This window comes from Gymnoscopelus braueri, assembly GCF_963280865.1.
Source record: "Gymnoscopelus braueri genome assembly, chromosome: 3".
In the NCBI taxonomy this organism is placed as follows: Eukaryota; Metazoa; Chordata; class Actinopteri; order Myctophiformes; family Myctophidae; genus Gymnoscopelus; species Gymnoscopelus braueri.
In genome coordinates, this window is record NC_137612.1 from 14,491,358 (window position 1) to 14,508,645 (window position 17,288).

The window sequence follows — 17,288 nt, forward strand, 5'->3', positions numbered from 1 at the left end:
CATTCTGCCTTTGAGCCCAAGAAAGAAGAATAGGCTACAAATAAACAATTGACAATATTTATTTTATTTTTATTTTTAAATTCTGCACAGCCTATGCAAAAGGTTTCAGGTGTAGACAGATGCACGGCTGTATCATCATGCCGTGGTGATTGATTTCGTTCTACTATAGAACCCATTGTGACTTCTATGTCCACTGGGCTGGTATCATCACCATCAGCCTCCATTGAAAAACCCCCTGGAAGAAACCGCCTCTTGTCCACGGAAAGAGCCTCTCCCGTTGGCTGGATTAAATGGAAAGAGCCTCTCCCATTGGCTGGATTAAGCTGCACATGCTATAACAACAAGATATGGAGGCACGCTATAGGCTCTTCGAATAACATGCATTCTGACCGACGTCTGTGTCCAGCAGTGGCGCCCTCTGCTGGACAAATGCTTTATAGTACTATGGACATTTTGGATGTTTTGTTTTTATAGGCTTGTACAACTTTACTTGAACCAAACTGCATTGATGGCAAAGTAATAATAATAATAATAATAATAACAACAACAACAACAAACAATAAAAACCACATCAATAACAACAACAACAACAATAGAAAATGCATTTAACTCCTGCTGTTCTTAAAAGACTAATGAAGCCCCTTTGAGAGCTGAAGAAGTCTATTTCTTAATGTTTCTCATTGTGGGGCCTCAGTGCTGGGACGTTATTTAAGAATGTTTAAGTACCGCATCCGTATGTTTCTAAACGAACTGAAAGTGTTGGTGTTTATGCGCTCTGGATCCACACGGAGAACCGACACAGAACCCAGAGACCCGGACAGGAGAACCAGAACCAGAACCAGAACCTCCAGGATGGTCCGTGGGCTCGGGCACTGCGGCGGCCTCGGGGCGGACTGCGGGTGTCCCCCGTTCGACTGCTCGGGCCGGGACGACGACGAGGAGTACTATGGGTCTTCGGAAGCTCGGCCGCGGAGCCTGGCGTTCGAGGAGCCCAAAATCCACCACCAGGCGGGCCTGGGCGCCTCGGCCTCGCTGCCCAGTCTGACGGAGAGCGGGATAGGCTCACCACAGTGCCGGATCTGCTTCCAAGGCCTTGAACAGGTAAACACTAACAATTAACCACTTCAATCTTTTTTTTCTTCATTTTTTTTCATTTAGAGTAGCCAATTATTTCTACCACATTATTTTCTCCCCAATTTAGTCGTTATGCCAATTAATTACTCTCCACACACATTTCTGTGTTGTCACTGCTGTCATATCCTACTGACTCACCAGTAAGGAGCCCCCACCGGGAGGACGCAGTGGTGGAAAGTAACATGTACTCAAGTACTGTACTTAAGTAAAATGTTGAGGTATTTGTACTTTACTTGAGTATTTCCACTTTACTTGAGTTTTTCCAATTTCCAATACTTTTACTTTTACTCCACTACATTTCAGAGGCAAATATTGTACTTTTACTCCACTACATTTATTTTACCACTTTAGTTACTAGTTACTTTGTATATTTAGCTTACAAAACATACACACAACTTCGGCCCTTAAACTTTGGCTATTTGAAAACAGCCGATCTACTGCGACGCGTTGTGAGCTTGTAGATCTGCCGTTGTTTTTGGAGGATTTTTTTACATTTTCAAATCCGCACTTCGCAGGGTCCCAACCCCTGAATTGAGACACAGCTCATGGCTTTTGCTGTACCAGACAGTCGACACATCACACAGACATTACAATAACACTGTGACTACAGTTTATTTGTATTATTTTTTACTTTGAAAGATTAGCTGCAAACTATAAAGGTCATGAACAGCGGCAAGCAAAGCGTACACAGAGGGTGTCAGTCTTGTTAATAAGGAGGTAGGAGGAATAATCAATGAAAGACCAGGTTATTTGTCCATTGAAAGAAGCAGCAATTGTCAGAATACTTTTACATGACATGCATGGCTACTCAAAATAACAGAAAACCCATGCTGTCCCGTTATCTGATTAAAATAGTTTTGGACATAGTACCGCATGTCAGGACCAGCTGACGTCTATGGAGATCAAGTCAGGGATTCTTTTTGACTTATGGAGAGGGAAAAGTTTCACATTTGTAAGAAGACAGAACATGATACTATCCAAACATCACAGGAAGGTGAAGTGGTATCAATTCCTTCAAAAGATTCCTCTTCGCAAGAAGAAGTACATGCTACAGTATGAGACATTATGTATTATGTACTATAAGTCAGGGGTCTTCAACGTTTAGCTGAGAGAGAGATGAAGCAGCCCCCCCCCACTACATATTTATTGTATAAGATTATGTTGCAGATTCAACTTTTTCAAAGATTTCATAAACTATAGTTTGACAGCACTATCATCAGTGTTGGATTGATGTTAATGTGTATTTTCAGACATTAAACACGTAAACCCTCAATACTTAGTAAACCTGACCTTTCACTCTGTACTTGGTCTGCTCTTATTTCCCTCTACACCAAACCTCTTTGCCAAAAATAGCTACAAGCTCAATAGGGTTGCTAGGGTTCAAGTGGTTAATAATGAAAAAAGTTCCTATCACACAAAGATTTGGCGGCCCCCCCTGTAGTAACTCTAAGGACCCCCGAGGGGGTCCCGGACCCACTGTTGAAGACCCCTGTACTAAGTACTAGTTGACCGGGGTCACCCAGGGCTCTATACTAGGTCTGCTACTATTTTCCTTTAAACCAAATCTCTCCAGTGAAATTAGACGATCTGGGCTATACTTTCACCTCAGAATGTTCACCCCAGAATGTTCACCCCAGAATGTTCACCCCAGAATGTTCACCTCAGAATGTTCACCCCAGAATGTTCACCCCAGAATGTTCATCCCAGAATGGTCACCCCAGAATGTTCACCCCAGAATGTTCACTCCAGAATGGTCACCCCAGAATGGTCACCCCAGAATGGTCACCCAGAATGTTCCCCCCAGAATGTTCACCCCAGAATGGTCACCCCAGAATAGGGACGCTATAGGGCTCAAGTGGTTTCTAATTTACAACTAAGAAGTAGCCTATAAATCTGCAAGTGTTGAATCTGTAAATTGAAAACTATAGCTTCAAACAGGCAAACATGGGAGTCAGAAAAGTGCTATTGTGCTTCTCCCATGTTATCCCCCCAGTTATAAGAACCAGCAGAACCTGCATGTCAGCCCATCAAAGTGGAACAAAATGGAACATGTTATGAGATATGCCATCAGAGATACGGTATATGCATCCTATACCACCCTGCAGGGCCTGACACAATCCATACTGACAGCACAAAGCAGCACTAGATTATTCTTATGGATAATAAAAGTGACATGAGATGACGGTATGAAATATACTATAATCCACCTCATGGAATAGCAGGAAGAGTGCTGGTATATTACAATGAACACAATATGTGTGTTTTCAAGCTCAAGCTTGTACGGCTATTTTCAGAAAGTTTTGCTTCTGTCTTAGGTCATACTTGACAATTTGGCCAATGTTTGACAATTGTTTTTGTATAGTTTGTGGATTACTTTTGATGCAGTAATGGTCCCTAAATTGTAAGTTTAGAAATGTGCAGATACCCTGTATACACTTATACTGTATGTTGGTTTGTTTACTGTTGAGTGAGAAAACAATGTTGCAACATTAAGCTTATCACCGGTCCAAAATACTCTGGGGACCCCCCTGAGCGTCCCGACCCACAGGTTGAGAACCACTGTTGCAGACAAATGATGCTCATTATTTAAACGGTGTGTTTGGATGGAGTGTGCAAACTGAGCAAATATGTGTCCTCAGACTGGCTGTAAATGAGAGTAGATAATGATCCTTAAAATATCCAGAACCATGTAATAGCCACTTGAATTAGGAATTGACTACTAGCCTAGTTAATCCCCCCCCCCCTTTTTTTTATATAAAAATGATGACTCTAGTTAAGTGCACCCCAGACTTTTATTGCCACAAATTGCACTTCTGGAACCCACTTCCGGAGGAGGCAAACATTCAGCGAAAAATAACAGATCTTAAAGATTAGTTTTAGTCTAGTTTTAGTTGACTAAATATCATAAAGATTTTAGTCCACTAAATCTACAGTTGATTTAGTCAACTAAAATGTATTATGGATGAGGCTTTGATGGCGTCGCACTCGCAATGCCTGAATTGTAGACCGGCTACCGAAAATAGCCAATCTACAAGCTCACAGCTGTGAGCTTGTACTGTACACCCACGCACAGCCAAGCATAAAATCACATGTCTTAGTCCTACTGGATTTCTTCTCCACTAAGTCCCTAGTTTTTATTTGTTGATGAAATTGTCAATATATTAAGTCTTAGTTTTTGTCATCGTAGCTTAGTTTTTATCTTGTTTTCGTCAGTGGATTATTATGTTTTTGTCATAGTTTTAGTCGACAAAATGAACACTGATTCAGTGTCAGTGGTGTAAAGTAACTAAGTACATGTACTCAAGTACTGTACTTAAGTAAAATTTTTAGGTATTTTTACTTTACTGGAGTATTTCCAATTTTCAGTAATTTTACTTCTACTCCACTACATCTCAGAGGCAAACGTTGTACTTTTACTCCACTACAATTATTTGAAAACTTTAGTTACTAGTTACTTATAAATATATAAATTATGATATTATAAAACATACATTAACCACTTTATCCCTATTTTATACCGAGGCTATTTGAAAATAGCCGATCTACAAGCTCACAACGCGTCGTGATGCGACGCGTTGTGAGCTTGTAGATCTGCTATTTTCAAACATTTTAGTACTTTTACTTTTGGTACTTTAAGTACATTTTGATACCACTACTTTTATACTTTTACTCAAGTCAATGTTGAATTCCGGACTCTTACTTGTAACAGAGTACTTCTACATTGCAGTATTGATACTTATACTTAAGTAAAACATTTGAGTACTTTTTCCACCACTGCTGTCATGTTCACGGAGCAGAGAATGTAGAACCATTATAATAATGCCAAGCCTGCTGCTAGAGAAACCCATTTGTAGGTGGATGCACTGCCAGCCATGATAGGGTGTATTTATAGGATATATTTGCATGAATCGTATTCAGATGCCCATGGGTATTAAAAATGCCACGTTTTCAGGGACCCAGTGTGTGGTATTATATGAAAACACATAATGGTGCGATAATGTGGGGATTGTAATGGAGGTTTATAGTTGTGGGGTTTTTTATTTTTAAAAGCTTTGGCCTGCCATCAGTGTGAAACTGCAGGAACTGACATTCACCTGGTAGCAATATTTTCCCATTCCACTAATAGTTTTTTTTGCTTCTTAGAGCAATATGCTGTAACTGCAGGGTTTCGTGTGTGTGTGTGTGTGTGTGTGTGTGTGTGTGTGTGTGTGTGTGTGTGTGTGTGTGTGTGTGTGTGTGTGTGTGTGTGTGTGTGTGTGTGTGTGTGTGTGTGTGTGTGTGTGTGTGTGTGTGTGTGTGTGTGTGTGTGTCTTTACTTCTACTCCACTACATCTCAGATGCAAATATTGTACTTTTACTCCACTACACCCAGTGAGCCATAGTCGGCTATTAGACCTCCTTCTAAAACAGGGTTATAATTGGTATAACAGCGAAAGTATTTTAGACGTCCAGGCTTAGCCTAGACGTCTTGATTAGCTGTTTTTTAAGCGTCTATATATAAAAAGTCATTTCAACAACTATAATATAGATGGTGTATAATTAGACGCTTAAAAAACAGCTAATCAACGTCTAGGCTAAGCCTAGACGTCTAAAATACTTTCGCTGTTATACCAATTATAACCCAATTTTAGCCTAGCCCTTAATAGCCCAAAAAATGCTCAGTGGGCAATTATTTGAAAACTTCAGTTACTAGTTACTTTGCAGATATAAATGATTACATTATAAAACATACATTAACCACTTTAGCCCTGTTTTATACCTAGGCTATTTGAAAGTAGCCGATCTACAAGCTCACAACGTGTCGCGATGCAACGCGTTGTGAGCTTGTAGATCTGCTATTTTCAAACATTTTAGTACTTTTACTTTTGGTACTTTAAGTATATTTTGATGTCAATACTTTTGTACTTTTACTCAAGTAACATTTCGAACACAGGCCTTTTACTTGTAACAGAGTATTTCTACATTGCAGTATTGATACTTTTACTTAAGTAAAACATTTAAGTACTTTTTCCACCGCTGGTTTTAAGTAAAAAAAAAAAAAAAACGACATGATTTCTATCAACCTAAGTTCCGTCCAGCAGTGTAATAATGATGTAATGATGTTTATGTCCTTTAGGGGGATCTGCTGAGCCCGTGTCGCTGTGCGGGCTCTGTGCGTTGCACTCACCAGCCTTGCCTTATCCGCTGGATCAGTGAGAGAGGCTCCTGGAGCTGTGAGCTCTGCTACTTCAAGTACCATGTCCTGGCTATCAGCACCAAAAACCCACTGCAGGTATACACCAAACACTGGCTATCAGCACCAAAAACCCACTGCAGGTATACACACCAAACACTGGCTATCAGCACCAAAAACCCACTGCAGGTATCCACACCAAACACTGGCTATCAGCACCAAAACCCCACTGCAGGTATACACACCAAACACTGGCTATCAGCACCAAAACCCCACTGCAGGTATACACACCAAACACTGGCTATCAGCACCAAAAACCCACTGCAGGTATACACTCCAAACACTGGCTATCAACACCAAAAACCCACTGCAGGTATCCACACCAAACACTGGCTATCAGCACCAAAAACCCACTGCAGGTATACACGCCAAACACTGGCTATCAGCACCAAAAACACCAAACACTGGCTATCAGCACCAAAAACACCAAACACTGGCTATCAGCACCAAAAACCCACTGCAGGGTCATACTCCAAACACCAGTGCCTCTCAAACATTTTCATGTCAAGGACTCACCCAAATTGGTATATATTTGGCTACAGACCACCATCTGAAAAGGTTTAGTTCCAGGGACCCCATAACCCTAGCCCCAAAATACGGTTAAAGGGATAGTTCACCCCCAAAATTACATTTTTTTCCTATGGATTAGTCACCCCATGAGACTTGAATTCATGGATATTTTTGTTGTTTTTGTCTCATTCCTAAGCCAATTATGACCGGCAGTGGTTCCGATAGGAGACACAAAGAGTCTCCTTTGTGTCTCCTACCGGAACCTCTGCCTACCGGTCCGCTGGTCATCAAATTATTGGCTTAGGAATGCGACAAAAATAAAAGAATATTCATGATTTTTTTTTTTTGTGGTGAACTATCCCTTTAACCCTGAGGGTCCACTTTGAGAACAACTGTTTTAAACTCTTTCTAAGTTTGCTGGTGGGGACCCCCTGGAACCCCCCCCAACGACCCCTGGTGGGGGCTCCCGGACCCCACTTTTGAAAAGCACTGCAGTAAGCATGTGTGTTCCCTTAAAGTTATGTCTAGATCCGACTTCAAATGTGATGTGATGCTCACGAAGCTGTATTTATTTATTCATGTACAGTCTGTATCATAGCACTCGAAAAGACATCTTTGGAAATGTTTGTTTTGCATAAACAAATTCCAAAAAATCATGAAATCTTTATGAGTGTCAACAATAATAAATAAAGCTGGTGGAAGCTGCAGCTTTGCCTCTTCTGGGATGAACTGTAAAAAAAAAACTCTACAAAAAGCTGCACCAACAGGCTTTATAGAGGAGGCTCTTAACGCATTTAGACCAGGAAAGCATCCGTGTCATTTTTCGATGTTTTTTGGGCTATCCAGATCTACAAGCTCATAGCTATGAGCTTGTAGATCTGCTATTTTTGAAAAATCATGAAAATGTGTGCACATTCAAATCTTTGCTTCTGGGGGATTCTACAAATGTCTTCTAAATCGTAACAGTTCTCTTTTTTTTTAAACTTATGTTGCTATAATATCAGTGGTTCTCAAACTTTTTCATGTCAAGGACCCCCCAAAATGATATGTAGTTGGCCATGGACCATCATCTCAAAATATGTTGTTCCAGGGACCCCCAGAAGCACAGATCGGAGTTAAAAATGTTCACTTTAAAACATATATATTCAAAGATTTGTACACATTTTCAAGATCCCCAAAAAAATAGCAGATGTACAAGCTCATAGCGCGGCACTCGGTGACGCGCTATGAGCTTCTCTTTTTAATAGCTTCTCTTTTTAATAGCCCAAAGAAATCTTAAAAAATTACACAGATGCGTTCCCCCGGTCTTTACGGGTTAAAGCCATGATCACTCTGGAAAGCACTTGAAGATGTAAGGCACACCGACCCGATGTGATTACCCAGCAACTTTCTGCTGGACCGTATACGTGATGCTGCTGATGCTGCTGCTGGGCACGGAGCCAGGATGAAGCCAGGATGCACTGAACCAACGCTGGCCTGGATTCAGCTGCAGTTTAATAGTTGCATCAGCTGCAGTTGCATGCGTTGCACGCACACACACACACTCATGGATTAATTAAGTTCTTCTCAGTCGCCTGCACGACTGATTTCATTTCTGTCATTTGGATTCCATTTAAGCCATGCGTGTCTTTTATGGATGCATGTTGCGCAGCAGAAAATAACCGATCTACACGCTCATTGAGAGCATGTAGATAATAGGCTGTTTTCAGGTTATTATTTCATGATTAGAGCAAATTAGATTTGCAAAAAACAGATTAGAGCAGCAGTTGCATCAGCTGCAGCTGCATGCATTGATTGCACACTGTAGTACTATAAATTAGGGATGAACTGATGTTTAAAACAAAAATGTAGCCGATACTGATACTGATATTTGTTATTTTTTCCCCTTTTGTGCCAGCGAAACAAATACATCTTCATCATAAGAGATAACTGTTCAGAATCTGCAGAAACACAACATAAATGCCTTGATGCAACTAACATTAACGAGTGTCAACGAGCGTCAGCTGGACAGTGACACACACACCTCAGCTGTGCTGAACTGAGAGTAATCTCTCAAGAACAGAATCTGTCGAGCCCCGTTCAGAACGTGTGCGCGTTAGCTTACAAGTGGGCGTGCCTTCAGATCAGGAAGCAGGCCGCGCTTTACCCAATCAAATGAAGTGGCCGGGATTTACTGTCTGTGCGCTCCCTTCCCACTGAAAACAAGCCGAAACTCATTTAACAATAGCGTCCTTGAAGCAGACAAAACCACGGAAAGATATTCACATTTTAACTTGCTCTTTCATCATAGAAACAAGTGGGCTTATAACCAAAACGATCCATGTTCTCTGGGAGAAGTGCTGTTAGTGTAGAAATATTGTTAGTGGGATTGAAAACATAAGCGCACCACCGGAAGTGGAGCGCTGAAGGCAGACCAAAACCCCGGTTTCCTTGCTACGTTGAGCTCCTCCCAGAGCCAAGTGAAAGAGTAAAAAACAGGGCGCTGTTTTTCCTTTTTATTTGGCGATGGGTTCCCAGATTGAACTGAGAGTGACTGGTGTTAGTAAAAAACAAAAGCCCTTGAATATGACTGAAGACATGATAATGTTTACTGTGATTATGGTAAGCTTACATTTCATATCACAAACACCATAAAGTAAAAACTCCTGTAACTTTTAACCAGCGAAAAGAATAATAATACTGATACCGACATTGACCGATAACAGCAAATATCGACCAATGCCGATATACCGGTGCATCCCTACTATAAATAGAGATGTACCGATACAATTTTTTCCTTCCCGATACCGATAACCATAACTTGTGCATCGGTCGATACCAAATACCGATCCGATAACGGTGTGTAATAAAAAAAATCTAGGACAGTGGTTCTCAAAGTGTGGTCCAGGGACCCTCACGGTTCCTTGAGGGGGTTCCAAATGGACCCTTACAGGTCTGTGCCTCTGAGTGTACAAAATTGGCATCCTAAAATGTTAATTCTTCACAAGTATAGTAATACAAACGTGTGTGTTAGGATTTAAAGTTCATACTGGAGCCACAAACCACCAGGAAACAAAGGTTGCAATCAAATATCCAGTTTATTTAGCCGGATACTGATGAATAGTATGAGAGTAGGTTCTCATGATGATTGCCATGGTTCTAATCAAAGACACAAAGAAACAATATAATATCATGCCAAATAAAATATCAAACATAAATATGGCCTTTAAATCATATTAAACATTAAGATATATCATCAAAATAATAACTGGCCTAGTATTTACTTCATAATATTAAACATCTAAATATCCATATAACTTAAGTTCATCAATTCTTAAATGTAATCCACATCACTAGAAGTAAAACACTGGAACTCGGCACGCATGGCAAACATCAGTACATGGGCAGCACACGGCAAACACACACAGGCCGGCCGCATGTGTTTGGAGACAAAGGACAAGGGGAGAATGGAAATCCAGTCCTGATTTTATAGTGGGAGGAAGTGAGGTCACCACCACAGGTACCAGTCTGAATCCCATTGTGGTGTCTCCTTGTGGAGCGGAGGGGAAATGAACCTTGCAGTTTCTGACAGTGTGTGCGTGTGTGTGTGTGTGTGTGTGTGTGTGTGTGTGTGTGTGTGTGTGTGTGTGTGTGTGTGTGTGTGTGTGTGTGTGTGTGCGCGCGCGTGTGCGTGCGTGTGTCCAGTGGCAGGCCATCTCTCTGACGGTCATAGAGAAGGTGCAGATAGCAGCCATCATCCTGGGCTCTCTGTTCCTCATGGCCAGCATCTCCTGGCTGGTGTGGTCCTCCTTCAGCCCGTCGGCCAAGTGGCAGCGCCAGGACCTGCTCTTCCAGATCTGCTACGGCATGTACGGCTTCATGGACATAGTATGCATAGGTAAGAATTCACATCATGTACGGCTTCATGGACATTGTATGCATAGGTTAGAAGACACATGTACAGCTTCATGGACATAGTATGCATAGGTAAGAAGATACAACATGTACGGCTTCATGGATATAGTGTGCATAGATAAGAAGACACAGCCATACGTATATCTTCTCTTTGAAATCCTCCTGAGTTTTAATTTAACTCTGAGAGTGTAACCAAGTGGACCCTACATCTATGCAGTGGTGGAAAGTAACGGCCGCTCCATCTCCTGAGCCACTGCTGTCCCTAACAATTCTGGGCCTCATGCAGGAAAGTGATATAAGAACAGATTTTCTCTTATTTTGTTCTTAATTAGCATTTTTTCTTATTGTGTTCTTATGGGATTCAGCTAAGTTTTCATATTTTAGCTTTTCTCTCATGTAAGAACACATTTTAAGAGTGCGCTCTTACTGAGCAGCAGAACACAAATTCTGTCCAATGCTATAAAACATATATTTTAGATTTGAGAAAAACAGAAGATGCATGAATATCATTATAACTATATACTGTAAAACCCTGGAAGATATTGCATGCTTTCAGACCCTTTTTAATATCAGTTACTGTACGTGCCCTCTACAAAATAAGAGAAAATCTGTTCTTACAGCGCTTCCTGCATGAGGCCCATTGTCTCATAGTGGCAGTGAATATGCATGGCCGGTTAGTTGGAGCTCCCGGCCCAGCCGGAGGTACTGTGAGGGAATTGAGTCCCATCAGTCTGAAGGACCTTTACCCTGTGAACCCCGGATGCCCCTTCTTTTCTAGAGTTATAAGTTATGACACTTGACACATACTGTAATTAAATCCCCAAAAGTATTATAGAGAAAACCATCAAAACTAATACATCAAGTTATTTTGTACTCACAGACACACGTTAAAGAGTCATAATAGAAAGCTTAGCCGAGGCCCAGACAGTTGGCGTAACAGTCTGGGCACCTAGGCTGGTAATCCTAGCCTGACAGTGAGTCCCGGGTTCGACTCCCGATCCCAAAGATCTTTTCTGCGTGTCACCCCCATTTCCTGTCAGTCTACTGTTCCTATCAATAAAGGCAGAAAAAGCCCCAAAAATATCTTTAAAAAACTAGAAAATGTGCTCCTCGGAGCACAGGTCTCCGCCAGTACTGTTCCTGATTAATCCTACCTATTTATATTACATATTGTCACGAGTCACTTGACCAATGTTAGCTTGGCTGATGGAAGCTCACTTCAAAAAATATAAATAAAAAGTGACACACCTATTTATAGGTTTCTATTTCGTCATGCGTCTCGCTAGCCAATCAAAAGCATTGGTGACAACATATTGTCACGTGTCACGCGAAGCTTGACCAATGTTAGCTTGGCTGAGACGGGGGGACACACGGAAGGACAAGAACGAAAACATACTCTCCACCTCTGGCGGAGACAACGGAGACAAAAAGGAAAGCTTAACTGAACATTCTGGCTCGTGTTCAATAGAGAGATTAAAGAATCCAACCAGCAAATGCCACATGACGTCACACCAACATTTTACAGCTTGTACCTGTGTGAGCGACTGACAAATAAAACCATCTTGAATCTTTAATCCAGTGGATTAAAGATCAGACAGCTGCCTATTTGTGAGAAATTGTGACGCAATTATTCCGAAGCCAATATTTGTGTGGCTAGATGTCTGAAAATACACATTAAAGGGATAGTTCACCCCCCAAAATGACAATATCGACAAAAAAACTCTTTGTGTCTCCAAACATGGACCATGATGCCACACCCATCTCTAACTTCACCAGCTGTATTCACTCATCACGTTTACACCTCCAAAACCCATCACTAACAAACAGCTGCAACTGAAACTCATCTCAGACGCAAGAATAGACTTGAAAGAGAAGGCTGAGATACATCAGATCTGACAACTCCCTGAATAAACTGTTGAATTTCACGGCTGTATTTGTTACATGAGAGGGTAACGTATTTGTCTACGCAGTGACACCCAGACCGAGAATATGGATTTCTACTGTCTAGACATAGTGGGGTTACCAAACTGGAGATTTAGGGCTATTTTTGAAGAGCCCACATATAAATGGATAAAGTGGTTAATGATTGTGATGCTATATTAAAGGGGTAGTTCATCCTGAAAATGACTTATTTTCTATCAAATACACACCCCATGAAGCCTTGAATTCATGGAGATTGTTTTTTTGTGTCGCATTCCTAAGCCAATAATTTGATAATAAATACATAATTTGAGTCTCCTACTAAGTCTCCTATTGACCGATGACCCGGTCATCAAATTATTGGCTTAGGAATGCAACAAAAACAAAAAATGAATCTCCATGAATTCAAGGCTTCATGGGGTGTGTAATTGATAGGAAAAAAATACTTTTTTTGAGTGAACTACGTCCTTAACTACTTGTGCTGGGGACGACTGGGAACCCCCCCCCAAGGACTCCTGGGGGTCCCCAGACCCCACTTTGAGAACCACCGATGTAGAAATCCATAGACATATAAAGGTAGATGCCTCCTCCGACTATGGGGCTGTCTGTATCTGCGGGTGCCATTTTTGGGAAGGCAAACTGCCTATCAAAGTGGCTACTGGCCAATCACAGCGCGTCTTTTCCAAGACTTGACAGAATGTGGTAGTATAAAAATATAACTAGATTCTGATAAGTCCCGGAAAAGACCACCCTGTGATTGGCCAGTTGTCACTTTGAGTGGCAGCATGCCTTCCCGAATATGGTGAATACAGGTCGCTCCAATGAACTGCAGCGGCCAATGAGGTATCTAGGTTTCTATATCCATGTAGATATCCACATGAATAAGTCTGTTTCCTCTCTCCTCCCTGTACTGTATGTGTGTCCGTCTGACTCTAAACAGGCCTGATCATCCACGAGGGATCGTCAGTCTACCGGATCTTCAAGCGCTGGCAGGCGGTCAACCAGCAGTGGAAGGTCCTCAACTACGAGAAGGCCAAAGACTTGGGCGACGCCCTCAGCTCCAGCTTCAAGGGCGGAGCCTCCTCCGGCGGCGCGGCCCACCACGGCCGCTCTGGCTCTGGCGGTCGGAACCCGTCGTCATCGGATGGTACGGACAGAGGAGGAGGAGCTAGAGGAGGAGCCAGTGAGCGCGTCAGGAGGACTCTCCTCAACCACCACTGTGGCTACACCCTCCTGCACATCCTCAGCCAGTTCAGACCCAACGGGCCGCACATCAGAGCCAGCTCCAACCACGAGGTGGTGATGAGGGTGACCACCGTATGAGGCAACGCCCCCCCCGCCGTCCCCTCCCCCTCTGAAGGGGGGCGGAGTCCTTGTTTTTTGCATTCAGCCAATCGCAAGGCAGGCATGCAGGGCGGGGCCTGGTAGAATCTAGTTACCGTTAAATAATACGTGACTGGCGTCCGTCGCTCTGAACAGAAGGAAGGAACGGGGGTTCTGGGTCTGGACTGGACTGGACTGGTCCGCTAGGTCAAAATGTGGGTCGGGGTCCATGTGGGGAAGGGGACACCACATGATTTTGGGGGGTGGGGTTTCGTTCCCCTGATGACAGTTATTTAAGTGACAATTTAAGGACTTTTGAACCGTTTTTTTAATACTTAAAAAAAGAAAGAAGAAAAAAGAGCATTACTGCATCAAAAGTAATCAACAAACTATACTGTAAAAACTGGGTCTAACATTGGCCAAATTGTCAAATGATATAAGAAAGAGGCAAAACGATTGAAAATAGCCGAGCTACAAGCTTGTAGCTTGTAGCTCGGCTATTTTCACAATATGTATCTGTGGAACCGAGTCAAACTAAATGTAATGCCTCAACTCCTACAATTCCAAGTGCTTGTCAGGGTGGAGGAGGGGGTCCCCAGTTCAAATATGATTATTTAAGGGGGTTTCACGGGGGCTGAAAAGGTTGAGAACTATTGCGTTAGGACTTATGGTTCTCAAGCTTTTTATTTTTTTTATCTCAAGGACTCCCATAACTCAGAGAGTATACAAATGGAGCCGAATGGATCCATATGGTTCCATTCGGCTCCATTTGTACGCTGTCAGAGTTACAGACCTGTAAGGGTCCATTTGGTTCTATTTGTATGCTCTCCGTTAGGATTTAAGGGGTGTTTGAGGGTTGAAAACCCTAACATATTAACACTACCCCCTAAACATTGAAAACCCTAACATATACAGTACATCTGAAAAGGATGTTGTGAGAGGGACCCCTGGCTACAAGAGAAGAGTTGTGTTGTTAAAAAATGTTCAACCTTATTCCAAAATGTTCAAAATGTCCTATTTCTGAGATGTGAAAAAAGAGACCGAGGCAGCTCCTTTCTAATCTCAGTTAAAATAATAATAAGCTTATTATCAAAGACTCTGGAGGAGGAAAAAAAGTAATAAGCTACATTTGACAAAGTATGCAGCGTTGATTCTAATACGCTGTATGAAAAAATGTTTGCCAATATGACATTTATCAAAACATTTTTGGTTTTGTAAAGAAAAATGAAGCTGTTTTTTCCATTTTTATGTTCATATCATATTATGGGGGGGAAATTACAATAAATGTTCGAGCTGCTCTTTTTCTCATCCCACTGCCATGATAACAATGTAATTCACCTTATTTCTGTCAGAGGAATAACAACCATTATCTCCAAGATCTGAGTAACGGTCATGCACCAGACATTAACCCATTAAGACCTGAGGCGATTCTTAATTTTTTTTTCTAAATCCTAACAGTTTTTTGAAAAAAATCTAAAAAAATCTTTTTCAATCTTTTTCAAAAATAGCAGATCTACAAGCTCATAGCGCTGCACTCGGTGCCGCGCTATGAGCTTGTATATCTGCTATTTTTGAATAGCCAAAGAGATCTAAAGTGACACAGATGCGTTCCAGGTCATTTTAATATTTCTTTGGGCTATTCATAAATATCAGAGCTACAAGATCATAGCGTGGCACAGAGTCCCGTGCTACGAGCTTGTAGATCTGCTATTGTTTTTTTATCGTGAAAATCGTGGTGCAAATCTTTGAATATATATATTGTTTAAAGCATTTTTTTTACTCAAATCTTTGCTTCTGGTGGTCCCTGGAACAACATATTTTCAGATGGGGGGGGGGTCCTTGACATGAAAATATTTGAGGACCACTGACATAGAAACATATTTTTTTTCAGAAAACTGATTTAGAAAACATTTGTAGAATCCCCCGAATAGAAGCAAAGATTTGAGTTACAAATGTTCGCGTTAAGATTTGCACACATTTTTACGATTAAAAATAAATAAATAGCAGATATACAAGCTCATAGCGTGGCACTCGGTCTCACGCTATGAGCTTGTATATCTGCAATTCTTTTAATAAGAAATCTAAAAATGACACACAGATCCTTTGCCGGTCTAAATGGATTAAAATAAATAAATGAATAAGCATTTCAAGGACATTATGGGTCATGAGTCTGACACATCTACTTAGTTAGAAACCGAAAGTACATCTTTTGTTATGTATGTATCAGAGGAACATGATATGTTTTTAGTACACTTGTTTAGCCAGTAATTCTCAAAAATGTTCACGAGAAGGACCCCCAAATTGATTGAATGTACTGGGGAAAAAAGCGTCCTGTGCGGTCGTTTGGCCCAATCCTACGTGAACAAGTGACGCATTTTGAGCTTGTAGATCTGCTACTTTTGCTATTTTTGAATTCGAATCCTGAAAAGTAACAATTTTGGACATTCCACCCGACATTTCCACCCGACATATGCTATTCCCCTTGACTTTTTTTTGGAACATTTTCCATACAAAATATTTCCAACGTCTCTGTTAACACAAAGTACATTAATTCTGTTTCAAATAACAGTACTGCAATCTGTTTGTAAAATATGAATCCCCTGATGTTTTATTTTGTATTTTTTGGCCTATATATAAGACACGGTTCAAGTTGAATATTTCCAGTGATCTCTTCTTCTGACTTTGCCTTCATCTTTATCAAACGGTGAAGGATTCTCTGCCTTTTTTCAGCCAACATCTCAGCCAAACAAATCCATAATTGATTATTTAATAAAGATGATCGATTAATAATAGATCCCTATCTTGGGCATGTCATTAGAGGTGAAAAGTTTGAAAGAAATGTAAAAAAAAAAAACATTTGCAATAGTGAGAATAGCCCATCTACAAGCTCACAACGTGCCATGATGCAACACGCTTGAGACCACTATTATGTGCGACGCAAAAATTAAGTGGTTAATCAATTAATTGTTCTACAAAAGAAATTGCAAAAATTCACTTTTCGATTATTCGATTCATCGGAAAGTAATCGATAGAATAATCGCAAGAAGAAAATAATCGATACTTGCAGCTCTATTTCAGGACGCTAGTTGGACATTGCTTGGACGACAGTTCAAAATCTGGATTCCACTCTGACCTTTACACCTAGTTAAGTCCGCATATTGACTTTATTTTCTTCTTTTTTTTATGAGGGTTTTATTTTGGGGGGGGGGGGGGGGTATACCTACAGACATTAATGTTAAAAATTGACTGTTGGGACTGTGGGACATGTTTATAA

The 17,288-nt window shown here is 41.2% G+C and overlaps 1 protein-coding gene across 1 annotated transcript; it reads left to right on the forward strand.

Annotated features, from left to right (window-relative positions):
• Positions 1 to 714: 714 nt before the first annotated feature.
• Positions 715 to 14,014, forward strand: LOC308082187 (E3 ubiquitin-protein ligase MARCHF9-like; the record flags this gene model as incomplete). Its single annotated transcript, XM_080423858.1, has 4 exons — positions 715 to 1,101; positions 6,251 to 6,406; positions 10,562 to 10,754; positions 13,632 to 14,014. 4 exons carry the CDS (start codon positions 715 to 717, stop codon positions 14,012 to 14,014), a joined length of 1,119 nt encoding a protein of 372 aa, XP_080279984.1.
• Between the last annotated feature and the right edge of the window lie 3,274 nt (positions 14,015 to 17,288).